This window comes from Globicephala melas, chromosome 1 (genome assembly GCF_963455315.2).
Source record: "Globicephala melas chromosome 1, mGloMel1.2, whole genome shotgun sequence".
Taxonomy (NCBI): domain Eukaryota; kingdom Metazoa; phylum Chordata; class Mammalia; order Artiodactyla; family Delphinidae; genus Globicephala; species Globicephala melas.
The window spans coordinates 151,465,064-151,482,676 of NC_083314.1; the positions used below are offsets into that span (position 1 = coordinate 151,465,064).

Here is a 17,613-nt window from a genome sequence, read left to right on the forward strand (position 1 = left end):
AGGGGAGAGTAGAGAGCCGAAAGGAGCCAGCCCGGGGGGCTGGGCATTGCCCACTTCTGTTCCAAACCCTCAGCTGTCACTGCGGCTGCTCCGCCTCAACGGGCCACATACATTCCCTAAAATCTTGGGGCCCAGGATCCTTGCTTTCAGAATATTTGGTGTCATCAAGCTGGGCCTGGGCCTGTGAAGGGCCTTCGCTGGACTCCAACCAGGGTGATTTGTCATCTGGGTGCAGAGAGGGACAGGAGCTGCCAACTGGACCTGATTCTATAATATTTACTGTGGGCAGCCCAGAGGAGACAGGTGTGTCAGATTTGGGAAGATGGAGGGTGGGCCTGCTGTGTGAGAATGTGTGAAGGAGAGGAGTCTGGAGTCATAAAGATACTCTGAGGTCTTGAATTTTAGCAGAATCTTGTTTTGTCAAAACAGCTTTCTGTGTGTGGGGGACAAGGACCCATCTGCAGCTCTGAGCCCCTGCCCAAGTACCCAGAATGCTGCTCACTCACTGGCACTGGGCAGCCATGGGGATAACTGTTTGACACAGCTCCATCTCCAGTGCTGGCTGCCCAGCCTCAGTTCCCTGACTTAAAGGCCCACTTTGGTTAAAGGGGGTTCCTACTGTTTGTTTCATCTGGGCAGTTAACTATACCAGGCTGTTGGTCACTAGGATGGAGAACAGAAGAAGCCACAGGGGACTGAGATGGTGGTTCCATTTTTGGTCCCTGGCTCACTTCAAGGGACTAGAAACGGACAGAGGTTTGGGGCTTACGTTTTCACCCAAGCTTATAGCTGTTCCAGCCCTAGACTGGGGGATAGAGCCTGCAACCCCTCTGTAGCCCCAAGCTCTGACCTCTTCTGTGATTAACGAGCTGACGATTCTGCATCGATAAGGAATTAACCTGGAGCCCCTACCCATCAATAGTCAGGAGTCCAGGTCCCGGCCTCACCCCCACCGACAGTGCTCCAGGGCCCCTGAGCAGACCAACCCCACACTGCTTTACAAACCCGTAGCCAAGTCCTTTCCCGCACTGCGGCCAGGAATTAACCCCTTAACTGCCTCTGTTCATACCACCCCATCATCCACCCCTTCCTATACACATGCACAGAGGCAGCAGCTGTTTATACTGGTTTAATCCATGTCAAATGTAGTTTACAAAGGGAAAGGACAAGTACCTTTGTATAGAATATACAAACACAGCATCACACCATGGGGCCCACAAGAAGGGCAGGGGAGACAAACACTTTTCCCTGGGAACAGCAGTCTAATCCCAGGAAAGGTTCTCTGCAGAAGGCTGGGTAGCCAGGAGCACCCTCATCCAGCCCCAGTCTCAGCCCCTGCTTCAGCTCGGTTCCCATTTCCTGTGCCTCCCCCCTCCCCCAACTCCTTATGAGGAGCCCCAGGAGCTAAGACTAAGGAGAGGATCATGTCCCTTGGGGCACGTGCCCCACGTCTGGGAGAAGAAATATACACCACCGAACACCGAGCACACGGGAGAGGGAAGAGAGCCACGGGAGAGGGGGTGGGGAGGGAGAGGCAGGCACCCCAAGAGGTGGATGGGCCGAGCCCCCAGCCAGCCCTGAAAGAGGCACTGCTTCCAGGTGTTCTGAACAAAAGAAGAAAATCATACAACCAAAGGGCAGGGGACGGGATAGAGGGTGAGGAGCTGTCCCATTTATACACAACATTGTAAACATACACGGTCTATATTACATGTGCTTCAGTCTGGTGTTTCCATGTCTGTCTGTCCATCTGTCAGTCGGTGTGGGGGGGGTGCTGGATCTCAGGAGCCTTGCCTGGCTACTCCCCCTACCCCCACCTCCCTGCCCCACCCTGGGAACGGAACCTGGAACAGGTATGGTCCCCAGTCTTGGTGGGAGCCAGCAGGCAGGGCCTGGGCCTCAGCCTCCACTCTGGCTCGAGTCCTGTGTGTGTGCATGTGTGTGCGCGTTCGTGTGTGCATGTATGTACACGGGGAACCTGTGTGTAAGTATGTACAAGGGGGGTCACGTCACAGGCGGGGCAGATGGGGCGCTCGAGGCAAGGCCTGCCTGGGGTGGCTAGCTCACAAGTAGATTCTCCGCAGGTCTCCGGGCGCTGTGATGGTGTTGCACTGAGGGCAGAGCTTCTTGGCACCCTGCAGGGAGAACAGGGAGGGCTCTGGTTATACCCTGTGCCGCACATTTGCTCGTGTGAGCCCCTGGGCCTGCAGCTGCATCTCCCCGAACCACTGTGCTGGGGCCTCGGATTGGTCCTGCCCGCCTGCGCTGGGGAGGCATGCGCGGCTTCTGTGAGCAGGCAGGCACGTTCCTGTGTTGGGGAGACGCCAGGATCAAACCGGCTGGCCAGGCCCGCAGCGGGAGCCCCAGTAATGAGAACAAGGCTGGGTCCAGCTGTGGCTGCTGCGGCCCTAACGAGATTACACGCGGCCTTTGATCAGGACACAGAGCCCACGTCCGGGCCTTTTATTGCTGTCTCCGGGCGACATTTTAATGGCTGCTCCCGAGCGAAGAACAGGGGCAGGAGCAGAAGGAGCTTAGTAATAGGAGGGGGAGGGGCTGAGGCCCTGGTCCTGCTTACCCACACCCAGCCTCCTCCTGACCCGGGATCTCACTGCTATGCGTCATACGTGGGCCTGCTGGGGTGGGGGGATGGGGGAAGGGAGCAGGCAAGAGAACCCACCGGTGGGGAGAAGTTAATAAACCTGGGGTCGGGGAGGAGAGAGGGTAGTGAGCTTGGGGGTGAACATCCTGGCTTCGGGCTGTGGTCTATGCTTCTGCTCCCCTGCTCCTCGCTCCTCCTCCCCCGAAGCAGGCTCAAGCACAAGCATGGACATCTGGGCAGTACCCCAAATGGCCACCCACTCCCGACCCCCATGCCACTTCACCAGGGTCCGCAGCCAGCACTCTTCACAGTGCACATGCCAACACTGGATGGACGTTAGGGGCATCGAGTATGAGTCCTAGGGAGAAAATGGGCAGAGAAGGAAGGGGTCACTCTGAGGCTGTCCCACCCTCTGAAGGGCCCAGATCACAGGGCAGAGACCCTCTCCAACCCCCAGGGAGCACTGAAGCCTCAGCAAGGGCGCCCGAGGTTCCCTTCCTCTCACCATGCAGATGAGGCATTTGTAACGGTCCCCACGGGATAGCTGCCGCTCCAGTTCCCTGACCCGAGCCTTCAGGGCCTCAAACGTGGTCACAGCTGAATCTTCGGTGATTCTGCAAAGAGGATGGCATACCTGGGCAGGCAGCAGGCTGGCATCCCTAACCTGAACCTCCAGCCTACAGCTCCCCTGAATTCCAGAATCGCATATATAGCTGTCTGCTAGACGCCCCACCCATATCCTCGATCCGCACACTCCACATTCCAGAACTGCACTCCTCACCCTCTCCTTGTTCCTCTACCTCCGTCCTGGTGAATTTCTAAACCAGACACCTGGGAACCATTCTCAAACCACGTCTTCCCAGTCACTCCTCACATCCAAAATCTGTCATCTAGCTCCTAGTATCTCTGGCATCTCCACTTCTTTCCATAGCTACCACCCCTAGTCCAGGTGCTCATGATTTCCTCTGTGGATTGTGCCATCAACCTGAATGGCCTCTCAGATCCCAGTCCCCTCATTCCATTCTGTTCTCCTGGCACCTACAATTCTGCAAACCTGACCACTTCTACTTCTAACGTTTTAGTGTCTACCTCAGAATAAAGCTCCACCAAACTCTCCACAAGCTCACAAGGGCCTCCTCGGGCCGGTCCCCGCCAGCCGCATCCCTCAAGGGCCCTGCCACGTACTTTATGCTCCATCCATGCCAAACTCCTGAGTTTCCCCACACACCCCACCATTTTTCACTCTACTGGCCTCTCAGCACTTTCTGCTGCTTCTGGATCACCCCAACCTCCTAACTCACTAGTCCCATCTCATCATTCAGGCCCAGTTCCCACCTCCTCCCAGAAGCCTTTTCCAAGCCCCCAGCCAGTACCCCAATGGTGGCTGCCCCTTCTGTGCTCTTCCAGCCCCTGTACTGGACTTCACCACAGCAGTATAACCACAAATGTCCGTCACTGCTAGACTCACTTCCCTGAGGGCAAGCTGCTCACTACACCACTACACTCTCAACATTAGCCCCATACTAGGCACGTGACTATGAATAAACATCTGCTGAAGAAACAGCTGGTCTAACCCCCAGGGAGAGTGAAAAATGCGGGGACTGATGAGGCCCCTGGGCTACAGTCCTAGCCTACCTCAAAGGCTCCTGGTTGCTTCTTCCTAGACATGTCAGATGTCCTGTTGGTCCTCACCCGTAGTCCAAGCCCTGCACAAGGTCCCTACAACTTCCTGAAGACTCTCTGAGCTGCAATACTGAACAGGGAATAGCTAGGACTATTCTAAAGAGTGATCCCTCCCACCTCTCCTAAAACAAGTCAACAGAACCTGGAGAGGCTCAGAGGATGAAGAATGCTTCCTGGAGGAGTAGAAAAGATGGCACTGGAGACAGGCTTTAGGGAATAATAAGGACAATAATACAAATAAAAGAGCCAAAATTTATTAAGCACTTACTAAATGCCAGGGATTGTACGGAGGGATTAAAAGTAATTATCTTATTTACACCTCACAAAACCCCCATGATGAGATCCTAATACTCCTATTTTATATATGAAGAAACTAAGCACAGAAAAAGTAGCCTGTCCAAGGTTCACAGAGTGGGGAAGATGGGATTCAAACCCTGGCAGACTGATTCTGTGATCAACCAGTAACTGTGTAAGTAACCGCTACCCTACACTGGCTACACCCAGGAGGAGACAGGCCTCCAGGCTGAGGGAACAGTGGGAACAAGGCCTAGAGGCCCTAGAGCCCCATCTGGCTGGAAGGCTCACTTCTGAGTAAGCAGAAGGTGCTACACTGGGAAAGGAGACTGTGTCCAAGAAGACCCCAGATGCCGCAATCAGAGAGGAAAGTTTATCTTACTGGCAATTTACAGGAAGTTGTTGAGAATGTTGGAAGAGGGCTGTAAAGGGTAAGAGCTGAGGTTTAAAGGGTGTATTCAATCAGCTGAGGTAGAATTACAAGGGTGGTGTGTGGGCAAGGACCATCTCCTAGGGTGGCCTGTCTTGCCAGCTTAGGGGAGAGAGTTGGCCCAGAAAGCCTGAAAGCTTACAGGTAGTCTGTCCCTGCTGGGTGTAAGTGGTAATGGGGGGGCATGGGTAGGATGATGGGAAACATTTCATGGGCAGCCATGAACTTTGATCTCTGACCTTTCTCTTTTAGGGCACTAGCAGCAACCCAGAATGTGACTTCCTGATGGCTGTGTCCCTATGTCAGGGATGCTCTAGATCCATCACTCCATGGGTCCATGATGCTTTCTGCCTTGCCTCTCTCCAGGGAAGCTGAGAAAGGCTCTGACTACAACTCCTCCTGGCATTGGCGGATTTCCTGGGAGCATCCATTCAACTTTCCAGCTCTGGAAAGCTTTTACCATCCCCTCCTTCCTCACAAGCACTTGCACGGCTGGCTCCTCCCCCAGGCACTTTGCCCAATGCTCTATGTGCCATCCCCACCTGGACTGTTGGTAAGTTCCTGACAAGGAGACAAGGATGGGTAGCTGTGTTCCCTTCCTCTCCAAGGACCAGGCTGATCCTATGAGGTTATTTCAAAGATTGGGAAACCAAGGCCTGGAGCTGGGGGCAGCCTACCTGAGTAGAAAACTGACTGTCAAACCCCAAACCAGAGAATGAGTTAGAGCTGGGAAGGCAAAAAGGATGGGGCCAGGAGAGAATGAAGCCATTTCCCACTTCCATCTCCAAAGGCTCCAAGGCCACATCCAATTCCAGAGCCCACCCTATCTTGGATTTGCTCGGCACATAACTGGCCTCTATTCTTTGCTCTGGTGAACTACCCAGTCCTCCAGGCCCCTGACCCAGGTAGGTTGTGAGCTATTCCTGAGCCCCTCTAGGGTATGGGGTGGAGAATTTCTTGGAAGAAGCCATGTCTTCCTGCCTTTCTCCTCCCCTAGGTTGTGAAAAAGCTCTAGGATGGGAACCCATAATGTGTACGGGGAAGAGAGACATCATGGGGACTGAAGGGCCCTAATCTTGGCAAATCCAGACCCAATGGAGATCTCTGCACATGACTAAGCCAGTCCCCAGCTCATCCCAGACAGCCCTGCCCACTGGTGCCTGTGCTCACACAGGTGGGACAGTCCCCAGCTCCCCCAGCCCTCAGCGGGTAGGACCTTCATGGATGGCCACTGGTTCTGGCCCCCACCTCCCCCTGGGCGCCATCCCTGATTAATGATCTTGTCTTTCTGATTTATGAGCAGCCCCTCCAGATGAGTGTAGGTGCCCCTTACGGCCCCGCCCGCCCCGCTCAGCTGGAGTAGGAGAGAATTATTAAATAAACATCCATACGTCATTCCTCCCCCCCACCTCAAGCTGGTTGCGCCGAACCCGTGCGGCCCGCTCCGGCGCTGACATGGAGCAGCTGCGGTGATTCATGGGCAGCTGGGCCCCACGCTGCGGCCCATACATCATGCCAGCAGCACTCACGGCCCTGGCCGAGATAAACTGATCAACCACAACGGGCTGGAATGAATTTATGACAACACAAAATGGAGGGAAACAAATGGGAGGTGACCCTGGGCCACCGACCCGGCCCTGCACCGGCCTGCAATCCACTCTCTTGGCAGAAGGCAAGATGGAACACTGGCCCTGGAATGAAGAGGTTGCCTTTTAACCCTGGGCAACCTAGCCTCGAGAGGAGGGAGGGGCGGGTGTGAGGAGTTAGGCAATGGCCAATGGCAGCAGCTCCAGGCAGCCAGAACTGGACAATGCCACCTCCTGGGGCCAGAACTGGCCTTGCCTGGGCTTCTGGAAAGGCAGTAAGGTGCCCTGCTGATTTCAAATCCTGGTGGCTCCTGAGGATCCAGGCCAGGGGTTGCCCAACCCTGGGAGAAGTGCTAACGGATCCCCTTTTCCCCTGCCTGAGAACACCGGCCAAAAATTCCTACCAGAAGTGATGAGACCCAATACTCCTGCCTAAAACCCACTGCAAGCGCCACCGGGACAAGAAAAATGAAACCAATTTAGCTCCCGATTAAGAAACAGAAACTGGAGATGAATCAAGTGTGCTGGCTGGGCTGGGCAGCCATACATCACACTCCCTGGGCGGAGGCCTCTGCAGCGGGCGGGCAGGCAGGCAGGCTGACTGCTCCTCCCTCCACCAAGGCTCCCAGGGCCTGGGCCCAGCGATCAATTCACAGAGGCATGCTCAGCACCAGCTGGGCCCCACCGTCGGCTGTGTGCCCAGGGCACCAGGCCTTCCTGGTAGCAAAGGGCCCCTCGCCCTCCAACTGAGCTGTGGTTCCCCAGGCCTCCCTCCTGGCCAAACACTCACTTCTCGATGTCACTGTTCTTGCAGGTCTTCTGCATGGCCTCCTGCTTGCTGCTCTCACCGTTGCTGGTAGATGGCATCTCTGCTGGGACAGAGAGGCAACTCACACTCTGGCCAGACTGGGCAGCACAGGTGAGGGGTTGGGCTTAAGGCAGTCACTACCACCCCCCATCACTCCTAACCTGCGTCAGGACTTACCGTCACTGGCCCATTTAGAGAACTCAGGTGTGATGCGTGTGCTGGGAGGGCCACCACTAGAGGAAAGGAAGGAGAAGAACGAAGTGGGCCCTGAAGCAGGCAGGATAACCCTGAGGGCGGGTACTGGGTTGACACCCACCTCAGGGCTTCCCATCCCTCTAACCCCCCCCACCCAAGCCTGTGCCCACACTTGCTTTAGGACTGCGCCCCGGAGTGCCTCTCTCTCCTTGGCTTCACCGGGCTCCTCGCCTGTGCAGGGGATGACGTCGGCCTCCGTGTATCTGGCACGGTGGTCAAGGACAATGGATCCTAGTTTGCGGTGGGCCATGAGGGTTGAATCCTCAGGAGGGCTCCCCCGGCCCAAGCTGAGACACTGACCCTGGGGGGGGGTGTGGATGAGTGACCGGAGGTGCTCGCTACTTTTCTTATTCCCTTTGGACTGTCCCACCAGCCCCACCTTGTCCCGCAGTGCCCCAAGGATACTGTGGTTTCCCATACTCCAGAGTGTCATCCCCATCCACATCCAAGTCAGCATCACTGTCCGGATTCTCTTTGCCGCTGCACATGACGAAGCCAGAGCCTGTGGGAAGCAGGATATGAGGAGGGCCTGGGGCCAGCAAGACGAGTCCAAGGGTACCCCTTCTGTTTCCCTAGGTACGGCTCAGGTTTTGGGCTAGGCAAGGCCAAACAGAAACGTGGGCTTGGGATATAGAGAGCCAAGAAACTTGGGTGCTCTTGACTCTGACATTTCAGGCCTTTTCACTCTGCATACCTCAGCCTTCTCTGCACTGCCTCCTGCTCCAAGTGGTCTCTGCTTATAAACTAGCCCATTCATACACTAGGTCAGGTCCTCAGGAGACACCTAGTCTAGGCCTGCTGAACACCTGTCTTCCAGGTCTAAGAAGAGCAGGAAGAAGACAGAGACATTCAGGTCTACAAGGCCACCCCCACCCAGGACCTGGGCATCCCGTGTCCCATGGTCCAGCCTGACAAGTCTACCAGAAGGGAGAGTAGGCTGGCAAAGGCCTGTCAGAGCCATACAGCGGGACCCCCAGCCAACGTCCTGGTTTTGGCCATCAGGTCCTCGCCAGCAAAAACACCAGGCAGCTGTTCAAATATTTGGTGTCTGAAGTGCCTGACATTAATTATTCATCCCAACCTCACTCAGCCCAGATTCCTGGACAAGTGCAGTTATAGAGGGATTAAGAAGGGATGGCCGAGGGAGAAAAAGCATGCACACCTGCTTCTCAAAGCAGTCCATGGAGGCAAGCAGGTGGGCGGAGGCAGGGCCAAGGGCCGGGCAGGTAGCTGACCTCACCGAGGAGCATCTGGCACAGCCACACTCTCGGCCAGGGGCGGCGGTGGTGATGTAAGGCGCTGAGTTGCTTAAGCTACTCCAGGCCCGCTCACCTGCCATGTGGTCTGACTCCCAGGACCACCCTTCCTGGTGGCCCAGGGCCAGTGACCACAAAGCTACTTCTCCCTCCCTGCCCATGTCTTCTCCCAGTGGTCCCCATCTCAGACCACATCTCATGAGCCAGTGGAACAGCCCTGCCGGGGACAAAAGGGGCTGAAAGCAATGGGATCTGGGTTGAGTGGAATCAGAGGTGTGAAGCAGCTCAGGGTTCTGCCCGATGATCTCAGAAATTTCTTGTTCATTCTTCCCACTTCCAGGGTCTTAACACGCTCATCAGGGCAACAGACATGTACCGGGTTGTCATGCCTCTCGCCTGTTCCTTCACCCTGTTCCTTAGAGCTCTGACCCTTCTTTTCCCTGCTCCAGCAGTGTCTGCAGCTCCCCTCTGCACACACGACCAAGTCCCAGCTCCTCAGTTAGACACGCTAAGCTCCGGATGCCCCCACTTCTCCACCTTCCCTCTTTCTCTCACTTCACTCCATAAGCTCCACATATACGGATAGACTACTTACTGCACCTCAAACGTCACCATGTCCTGCTCATGCTCTCCCCTCCATCTGGAATGTTCTCCACCTTTCAAGCCCATTTCGAAAGCACTTTCTTCCTGATCCTTCTTCTCCCTCCTACACCTCTGGTCTCTGGTCTCACAAAGGTTCCACCCAACCCAAAGGGAAGCAGCACCAGGGAAAGAGAGAGGCCAGGCACTACCCAGGCTCCACCCCTCCCTGCCAGTCCTCATCTGCCCTCCACAATGAGGCACCAACAAACTCGAGGCAGCAGGCAGGTCAGCAGCAGGGCCATTAAGCTGAGAAAACACCAAGTTACAGCTCTGTCTACTGTTCACGGCCAAGTGTCCTGACAAGCAATTCCCGCCTTGTGGGTGAATGGCACCTCTATAAACCCTCTGACAGTTTGGGAGACAAACTCCGCCATCAATCACAATGTAGCCGTCAGGTTCACTTACAGCCTGCGCCTCCCGAGCTCTGCCAACCTCCCTCCCCCAAGTACACGCAGCTCAGCAGTCAGCCTCACATCCTTGGCTTAGCCAGGGCCTGCCCGGCCCTGCCTTTTGGGTGGGCGAGCAGCAAAGCTGAGAATCCTGGCACCACTCCTCAGCCCAGTATGGCTCCCATGGCAAAGCTGAGAAAACTGGGCACCGCCAAACTGCTAGGAAAAGTCCTAGCTTCTCAACACGTAAAGCAGCCCAGTGGCCGAAGTCCTCATCTCTGCAGTCTCATCGCCTACCAGGCCTGGACCAGATCTTGTACTCCAGTGGAACATAGCTATTGTGTGCATGTTTTCTCATGCCCCCCCTGCCTTTGTACTTCCTGTTATCTCTGCCTAGAAACATCTCCCTCTTGGTCTACAGAACAAATTCCTGCTCGCTCTGCGAGTCTGACTCTTCTCAATCATGCCTTCTATTCATAGTGCCTACACATGGTAGTTGCTCTATAAATACTTCCTGAATGAACTCACCTCAACATTCTCTCAACCTTTATCGAACTCACCCTCTGCCTGGTTTGACACTGAAGACAGTGTTTCCAGATCTGATTCCTACCCTCAAGGTGCTGAGTGTGGACGAGATGTCCCCAGACATTTCTACACAGGGGTCCCTTCTGCGGCGTCCATCCAGGCTCCTGTGCAACTCCAAAGTCACATTTATTACCATGTATTGTCACTGTCCCTTACCAGAATGAAGGCCCAAGTCTGTGATCTCAGCGTCATCCAGCACAGAGCTGGCCAGGCCCACAGCGGGTGCCATACAACACACGCAAGCAGTAATGGCTTAATGCCAACAATGCTGTTCTATTAGGTCCTGGGAGCCCTGTGCCGGAAGGAAGGCCAAGGCCTGATTAGCCGGTGGCCTGGAGAAACCTCTCAGGCCACAACCCTCCCTCTCAGACCCCAGCTCTCGGGTGAGCCGCGACCTTCTGCTCCCTTGACCAGCCCGGCAGGATGGAGAGCACAACACATCTTGTTTGCCAAGGAAAAGGCCTGTCTCTGGTCTGAGCAGTTTCCTCTGACCCTGACCCCACCCCCCAGCAAAGACAGATGTTGGGAACCTCTCCCTACCCCCACAGGTGTTCAGAACAGGCTGCCGCCACCAATTTCACTCTTGTGCTGCCCCAGCCAGCTCCAACCTCCTTCCCAGCACATTAAACTTTATTTTCTTAATGAAATGTCACTTGCTGACTTCTGGCAGAATCATAATAAAAAGAAACAGCCATAAAGCCATTTTATGCAGACAGCGCCCCTGCCAGCTTGCGCCCCCCACCCTGCTTCGAGAAGAAGGCTCCACAGTCATTTTATGTTCTCAGCTGCTGGAACATCCCAAGCCAGTACTCAGAGGCAAGATGGCGCAGAGTACTCCTTTCCAAGCCTCTGGCTCCTGTTCTGTGTAGCTCCAGGGATAACAGGCAAGCTGCCACTCCTGATGCTACTATCCAGGGAAGGGACTCTGCCCCTGGGACCTGCAAGATGACCCAGAGTACCCTTTAGTTACCAGGGAGGCCGCCTTGCTGAGGCTCAGCCCCACTGTATTGTGGCACAAAGGGCTGGGCTGCTGCCCACAGGCAGACTAAGCCTGAGAGTCAGTGATGCTCAGCAGTGGGGGCCTGGTCCTGGGAGGACGGGCGGTGCAAAAAACCTCTTCCCTCCAACTGGACACTAGCAATAGAAAGGGAGAGGGTTAAGTGCATATATAATAAGCAAAGCCTAAATTTTATAAAAACGACCCCCCTCGCATAAACTCCTTTTTTCTTAGGTCAAAGAGAGAGAGAGAAAAAAATCAGCATTAATTTGATCAACTGATCAGATAATCGATTGAGAAACTGGAGATGTCCGCTTACTGGGGGCAGTAACGTCGTAGAACATGAAACCACAAAAATGGAGCCATTGATTTCCTCACCTGCTGCTCCCAACAAAACCAGAGCCCAGGGAGAAAGGAGTCCTGGGGCCTCTGGAGGCGTGTGCTCTCCAAAGGTGTGGTTTGGGGGTGGTGGTGCAGAGCAGCAGCTTCCGGAGAGTTTTACACTGGAATTAGTTACAGATGCAGTTACGGTGTCTTGTGTAAACGCCATCGATTGGGGAGCTGACAGTCTGGGGAGCTGCGATGCGGGACAATCAATCGGCCTGCAGTGTCACCTGCCACCTCGCTGAACAGTTGACAATGCAATTATCCAGTGTGGAGGCAGGGAGTTGGCGTGTGTCAAACGCACTTAGCCACTTTCCGGGCCTCCTCGATAACGTGTTTCACTGCCTCACGTCAGGAGAGACGCAGAGAGACAGACGCCGTTTAAAACCACTGATACTTACTCCTTCTGCCTGTACTCCCCCGGTCCCAGCTTAACAATTGTGTTCCAAAAGGCGATTAAATCCCGTCAGTCGCCACAGGGGACAAGAAGGTGCCCTGCTCCTTGCCACCTCTTCTCGCCTCTCCCAGCAGGCAACAGTCATAACTAAAGGTAGTAAGGAGGTAGAAGGTGGCAGCCCTAACGCTCTCCATTCCAACACTGCCTGCAGCAGTCGGCTGTTCCAACACCTGTCACTGACTGCACCTGGCAGCAGGGCTGTGCTGGGGGACATTTTTAGCATCTGGGCCTCCTATCTTTTGGAAACCAACACAGCAAAGGAGGCAGCAGCTACGGCCAGGCCAATTTCTCCATGCCCCTGGGCTAAGAACACCTCTCAACCCCTTGACCCATAATCTGGAGCTGAAGTTTTATCAAGCAACAGCCAGTTAAAAGACCTGTGCCACAGCTGCCCTGCCTGTCCTCTCCATGGCATCTCATCCCAGGCCACATGGAACCAGCTTAAATCTAAGGCAAGAACTCGAGAAAGATGCAGTCCCTAGGCCAGGATTGGGGCAGGGCAGAGGCCCTGGACAGTGGGTTCTCTTAGTATCATCCCTGTCCAACACCTGTTTGATTCAAAGGGGCTCAGTGTTGGATTCCAGGGATGCATTTTCCTCCAGGGCTCAAAGATGGAGTTGCAGCACCTTCCACTTCCTGTGCTGCCTCCTGGGAAATCCCTCCATCTCGCCACTCATGTGCCCACCACATCACTGCGACCTTATCTGAAGCCAACCATTCCATATTCTCTCTCCAGCCTGTCCATTCCAGATATGATGAGCTCCAGGCTCCCCCAATCCAGCTGGGTGAACTTTCACTGGCAACCAAAACAGGAGGGACCAAAGCTCCCACCACTAGTCTCTTCTCCGGGACCCAGGAGCTGGTGACAGGCAATGAGGAGAGCTGGGGCTCATTCATCACGTACCTCCGTTGACTACAGGCAGGAGCGGGTTTGTCCCCAAGGGCTGTATAATTAGGTTTCCGCTGTGGCCCAGCCTAGAGGTCCCTTGCTCTGCCCAGGGCTGGCACAGGGCACCAGAAGAGCGTCTTTCTTCCCTAACTGTTGAGCTCTTTTAGGGGAATGTTGGTGAAATACTAGGGTCCACGTGCTGCCCTTTATGCAATTATTAACTCTGGGTGGGGAGAAACAGCAGTAGCAGGTTAGCAAACCTAAGGTTCAGAGAGGACAATCGACAGCTTAGGCACGCAGCCCAGGGCGTCTCCGAGAACTGAGAAGGCCAGAGCGTTTCCTAGTCACTGAAAGTTTCTTCCAAACTACTCTCTTAAAAACTTTCTCTCGTCCTTCAGATTCTTAAAGATCCACTTCCAGCTGGACCTATCTCAGTGCTTACCTGTTCTGTCTGGTCCTTCGCTTTGTCCTAAAATACCAATTCCAAGTACTCCCAGGCCTAAGCAATCTGGGCCTCACCCTCAGTAACCACAGGCCCCATCTCCAAGGCCCATTCCCCTCAGCCAAGTGTCCCACCAAAACCTCTTGCTTGTTCACTGGTTCCACGGCAGAATACATTCAAGGAAACCGATTTGCTCCACCAGACCAGCTCCCAGTGGGCCTGGTGGGAAGCTTTGCTGAGGATGATGAAGGGGTCCTGGTCCGGAAGGAGGGATAGGGGGTGATCAGATACAGGAACTTATCTGCAATTCTTTCATATCCAACAAGAACAGCAATCTCTGTTCTGTCAGCATGCACAGCTTGGCTTAAATGGGCCTCACCACTCGCCTGCTCATCCTGCCTCTGCTCCCTCTCTCTGAAGTTGGCTGGGCAGCTTCTTCAGCCAGCGTTATCACTCCCTCTAACCGGTCTTGGCAGGCAATCTAATTCCTCCTGAAAAGGTCACCGCCATTTTAACTGCCTTTCAATCACATTAAGCACGCGCTGCCCGGCTTGCGGCCCAGCCCGCCCGGCGGGCGATCAATGCGCTACACTGACACCAGCCCGCCTGGCGGGGCCACACCCAACCAAACCCCCCAAGAGTTGGGGCCTATCGGTCCTGGCCAAGGAGGGTAGACTGACAGATGGCCAGCTCCTGCAGACAGGGTTTCGGGGGCAGAGGTGGTCAGGATCAGACAGGGCCTCCTTTGATAGCACCCCCCACCGAGGAGCCTCAGCCTCCTCCGCTCCACTGCGCCCTGCTCTCTGCCTCGTGGCCCCTGCTGATCTCGCTGTAAAACAGCCTTTCAAGTCTGCCTGTCTTTTGACTGCACTAAGCTGTTTAAGAGGCGGCAGCAGCTTCTATCAGCAAAGCCGGAGCAATTCTCTGCAGATAAAGGCACCTCCGGCCCCCGTTCCCTCTTCACGTCTCACTCTCATTCTCGCTCTCCAAATCGCTCAAAGAAAAGCCCCCTTTGAACTCCTCTCAGGAATTCTTGAAAAGAACAACCTCACAGTGTAAACACTCAGGGAAAACTGACACCCCCCACAGGGCTGAAGAGCCCCTCACACCCGCTCTGCAAGTGCGGCCCAGCGCCTGGGAAATACTTGGTTGTAGCAGCAGGCCCCATGCAGCTCCATCCTCCTAAGCCCTGTTTGGTGCCCAGAAGCCACCAGGCCCAGTTCTGTGCCAAGAAACCTGACTAAAAACTTGCCGCAGTAATGGAAGATATGAAAATCTGCAGCCACAACAGAGCGAACCCAGAGCAGAATCCTGGAACTGCCCCTGAACAGACACCTGTGTGTACAAGTCACTGGACCCTGGGCTTTGCTGCTCATCTTCCCTGGGCCTCAGACACTCGGAAACTCCAGGATAGGACCAGAGTGAAACGGCAAACGGACATCCTCCCAGCTCAGCGCTCAAGCTCGGGAAACGGTTTGGCCTGATTAACCTTCCTGATTTACACTTTGGCTTGTCCCCAAACGCTCAGGCAATATGAGAGAAGCCCAGAAGCATAACGCCACACCTGGGCTCGTGGCCCCTTCATGTAGCCAGTCTGCCCTGGATGGCACTGTGGGGACCGATCCTCAGCACCAGCCCGAGAAGCACTGCCCCAGTGAGGCAGAGACCCTCCTCCCAGCTGCTGTGAGATTCCCCAGGGACCAGACACAGCAATACTCCCAAGGGTGTTGCCCAGAGAACTGGAGGCAGATGGGAAGCAGACTGGATCACTTCATGACCACAAGCTGCAGTGCCAGCTGTGCCTGTGCACAGAAAGAGAGAAGAGCTGGAGGCTGACAGCTCCCCCTTTGCCCTGCCCAAGGCAGAAGGCTTTGACAAGAGGATACCGACCCTGGGCACCTACCAGTCTGCTATTTGACCTGGTGGGGGTGGGGGACTTCCACTGGGCCAAGCTATATCTCTCCAAGGAGCCAAGTAGGTAGTGGGGCTGGGCAGGGTCCTGCAGCAGTGGGGGAGAGTCCCAGGGAAGCAGGGAGCAGCTGGGCACAGGCCCCTCTTGCTTCAGGGCAGAGGGTGCCCAGGGAGAAGAGATGGGATCAGAGCTAAAATTAGATTCACCCGTGAAGCTCATGGGAGGTCAAATTTTGCCATAACTCACTCTCTCCTCTGTAACTGATTTCCCTGACATGGGGCTGAGGAGGAGGGGCGGGGGGGGGGAGGAGTGGGGGGAGGGGGGCGGGGGGGAATCCAATGTGTTTGCCTGGAAGCCCTAGGGGCCCCCAGTGCTGGAGGTGTACAGCAGGTTGCTGGATTCTCATTTATCAGCCTTAAGAGGGATGGAGTGATAAATGCATAACCGTCCCTTTAATATTTTATGCAGGTGCTAACGTGGCTTGGCTGTCACCTTCAATGCATCACCCGAGGCTGAGAGACCCCCTCGTCACTCCTAGCCTACAGCCTCACAGTTCCATTTCCCCACCCAAATACATCCATTTTAATATGCACATCACAGGCAGGCAGCACGGTCACAAAGGAGCCCCACCAGCAGCAGCTCGCACGTGGTGGAATGACCAGCCACCAGCCCTGGCCTCTTGGCTCCCAACAGATGGATACCCAGCAGAGGCCTGGCCGCCCGAGTGCCACTGCCTATGTGTCAGCTGCTTGTACCTCGGAAACCACCTTCCAGGAGAGTGGTGGCCCGTATCCGCTTCTGCCCGCACCACTCATACTCCTCGAAGCGGTTGCTGTTCTCATGCTCGATGTCCACGGCATCATCCTCAGCCATGCAGGAGCCTTCCCTCTGTGAAGAGCAGAGCAGGATCATGCGGGTCCCAGGCCGTCCCTACCTGCTCCCCAGGGCCTGCAAGGAAGGCACAGCCCTAGCCCCGAGCTGCAGTGTGCCCCACAGGCCCCCAGCTCTAGGGCTCCTTTGAAGTAAACCAATCTAGAGGTCAAAGACCTGGGCTTTTCCCCAATAGTTTTCCACTGGAGCCCCAGGGGAGGAGTGGGAGAGCGAAAGCAAAGGAAGAGAGCAAAGAACAGAGAGTAAGAAGCTGCTGAGACCCCAGAGAGACCCCAACAGCCCATAGATCTGGAGGCAGTGAGCAGCTAGTGTCAGGGGAAGGAGGGGAGGGGAGGGAGGTGGTGATGGCCCCTCTACCTTAGAAAGGCAATGCTCCACATGCCTACTCATCTCCTGCTCCGATCCTGCCAGGGGGCGGCTGCACAGGGGACATACCTGCCCTTCATCTTGCTTCCTCCGTTTCATTTTCCCAATCCGAGCTGCATGGAGAAACCGAAAACAAAGCATAGAACAGGCAGACGGTCACTGTAGTTCCCAAGGTCCCAGTGGAGCTGACACATCCTGACCTCCTGCCAGCCATTAGCCCTTTTGTTCAGTGCCTCATCTGGCCCTCATCATGCAGCACCTTCGGCTCCTTTGGGGACTGGACCTTGCCAAGAGCACCTGGGGAGGAGATTGGTGCTAGGCCAGTGAAGTGTCCACTCTTCGGCCACAGCTGGCTCAAGCTCAACCCTTACCTTCCTACCTGCAGTGCTCAATGAATGCAGTGAGCAAAGATGCTCTCCTTGGCACTTGCTATGTGTCTCCCCAGAAGGCCAAGACCACAGGCTCTTTTAGAGTCAAGAAGCATAACTTTAGAGAACATTTCTTGGTTAGAATCCAAGGTCCCTCCAGGGGCCTGATTTGGCCTGCTGTTAACTTATCAGTTAAAACCCCTTTGTTCCTGGCCAAGAGCCCTGAGGTACAGACCTTAGTGTTCTATGTAGAATTACCCCAGTGAAATTTCTCTCATGTCCACTGGTCCCATTTTACAGAAGAGGAGACTGAGGCCCAGTCATAAAGGTATAGAGGATCTGAGTCAGACAGCCCAGATACCTTGAGAGGGTAGCCC

General features: G+C 55.1%; 1 protein-coding gene across 4 annotated transcripts in view; it reads right to left on the bottom strand.

Annotated features, from left to right (window-relative positions):
• Positions 1 to 1,116: 1,116 nt before the first annotated feature.
• RNF220 (ring finger protein 220) overlaps positions 1,117 to 17,613 on the bottom strand; it is a 230,101-nt gene continuing 213,604 nt past the window's right edge. For 2 of the 4 annotated variants that reach the window (XM_060306299.1, XM_030865913.3), the window contains 9 exons: positions 16,860 to 16,981; positions 16,367 to 16,499; positions 8,064 to 8,160; positions 7,775 to 7,861; positions 7,581 to 7,636; positions 7,386 to 7,464; positions 3,108 to 3,216; positions 2,886 to 2,960; positions 1,117 to 2,135 (listed from right to left, as the gene is read on the bottom strand). In XM_060306299.1, the coding sequence (XP_060162282.1) occupies positions 2,064 to 2,135; positions 2,886 to 2,960; positions 3,108 to 3,216; positions 7,386 to 7,464; positions 7,581 to 7,636; positions 7,775 to 7,861; positions 8,064 to 8,160; positions 16,367 to 16,499; positions 16,860 to 16,981 (830 nt within the window). In that variant the 3' untranslated portion in view covers positions 1,117 to 2,063. Of the gene's footprint in view, positions 2,136 to 2,885; positions 2,961 to 3,107; positions 3,217 to 7,385; positions 7,465 to 7,580; positions 7,637 to 7,774; positions 7,960 to 8,037; positions 8,161 to 16,366; positions 16,500 to 16,859; positions 16,982 to 17,613 lie in introns of those variants that run through there. The other 2 variants (XM_030865923.2, XM_060306304.2) reach the window with 2 other exon arrangements.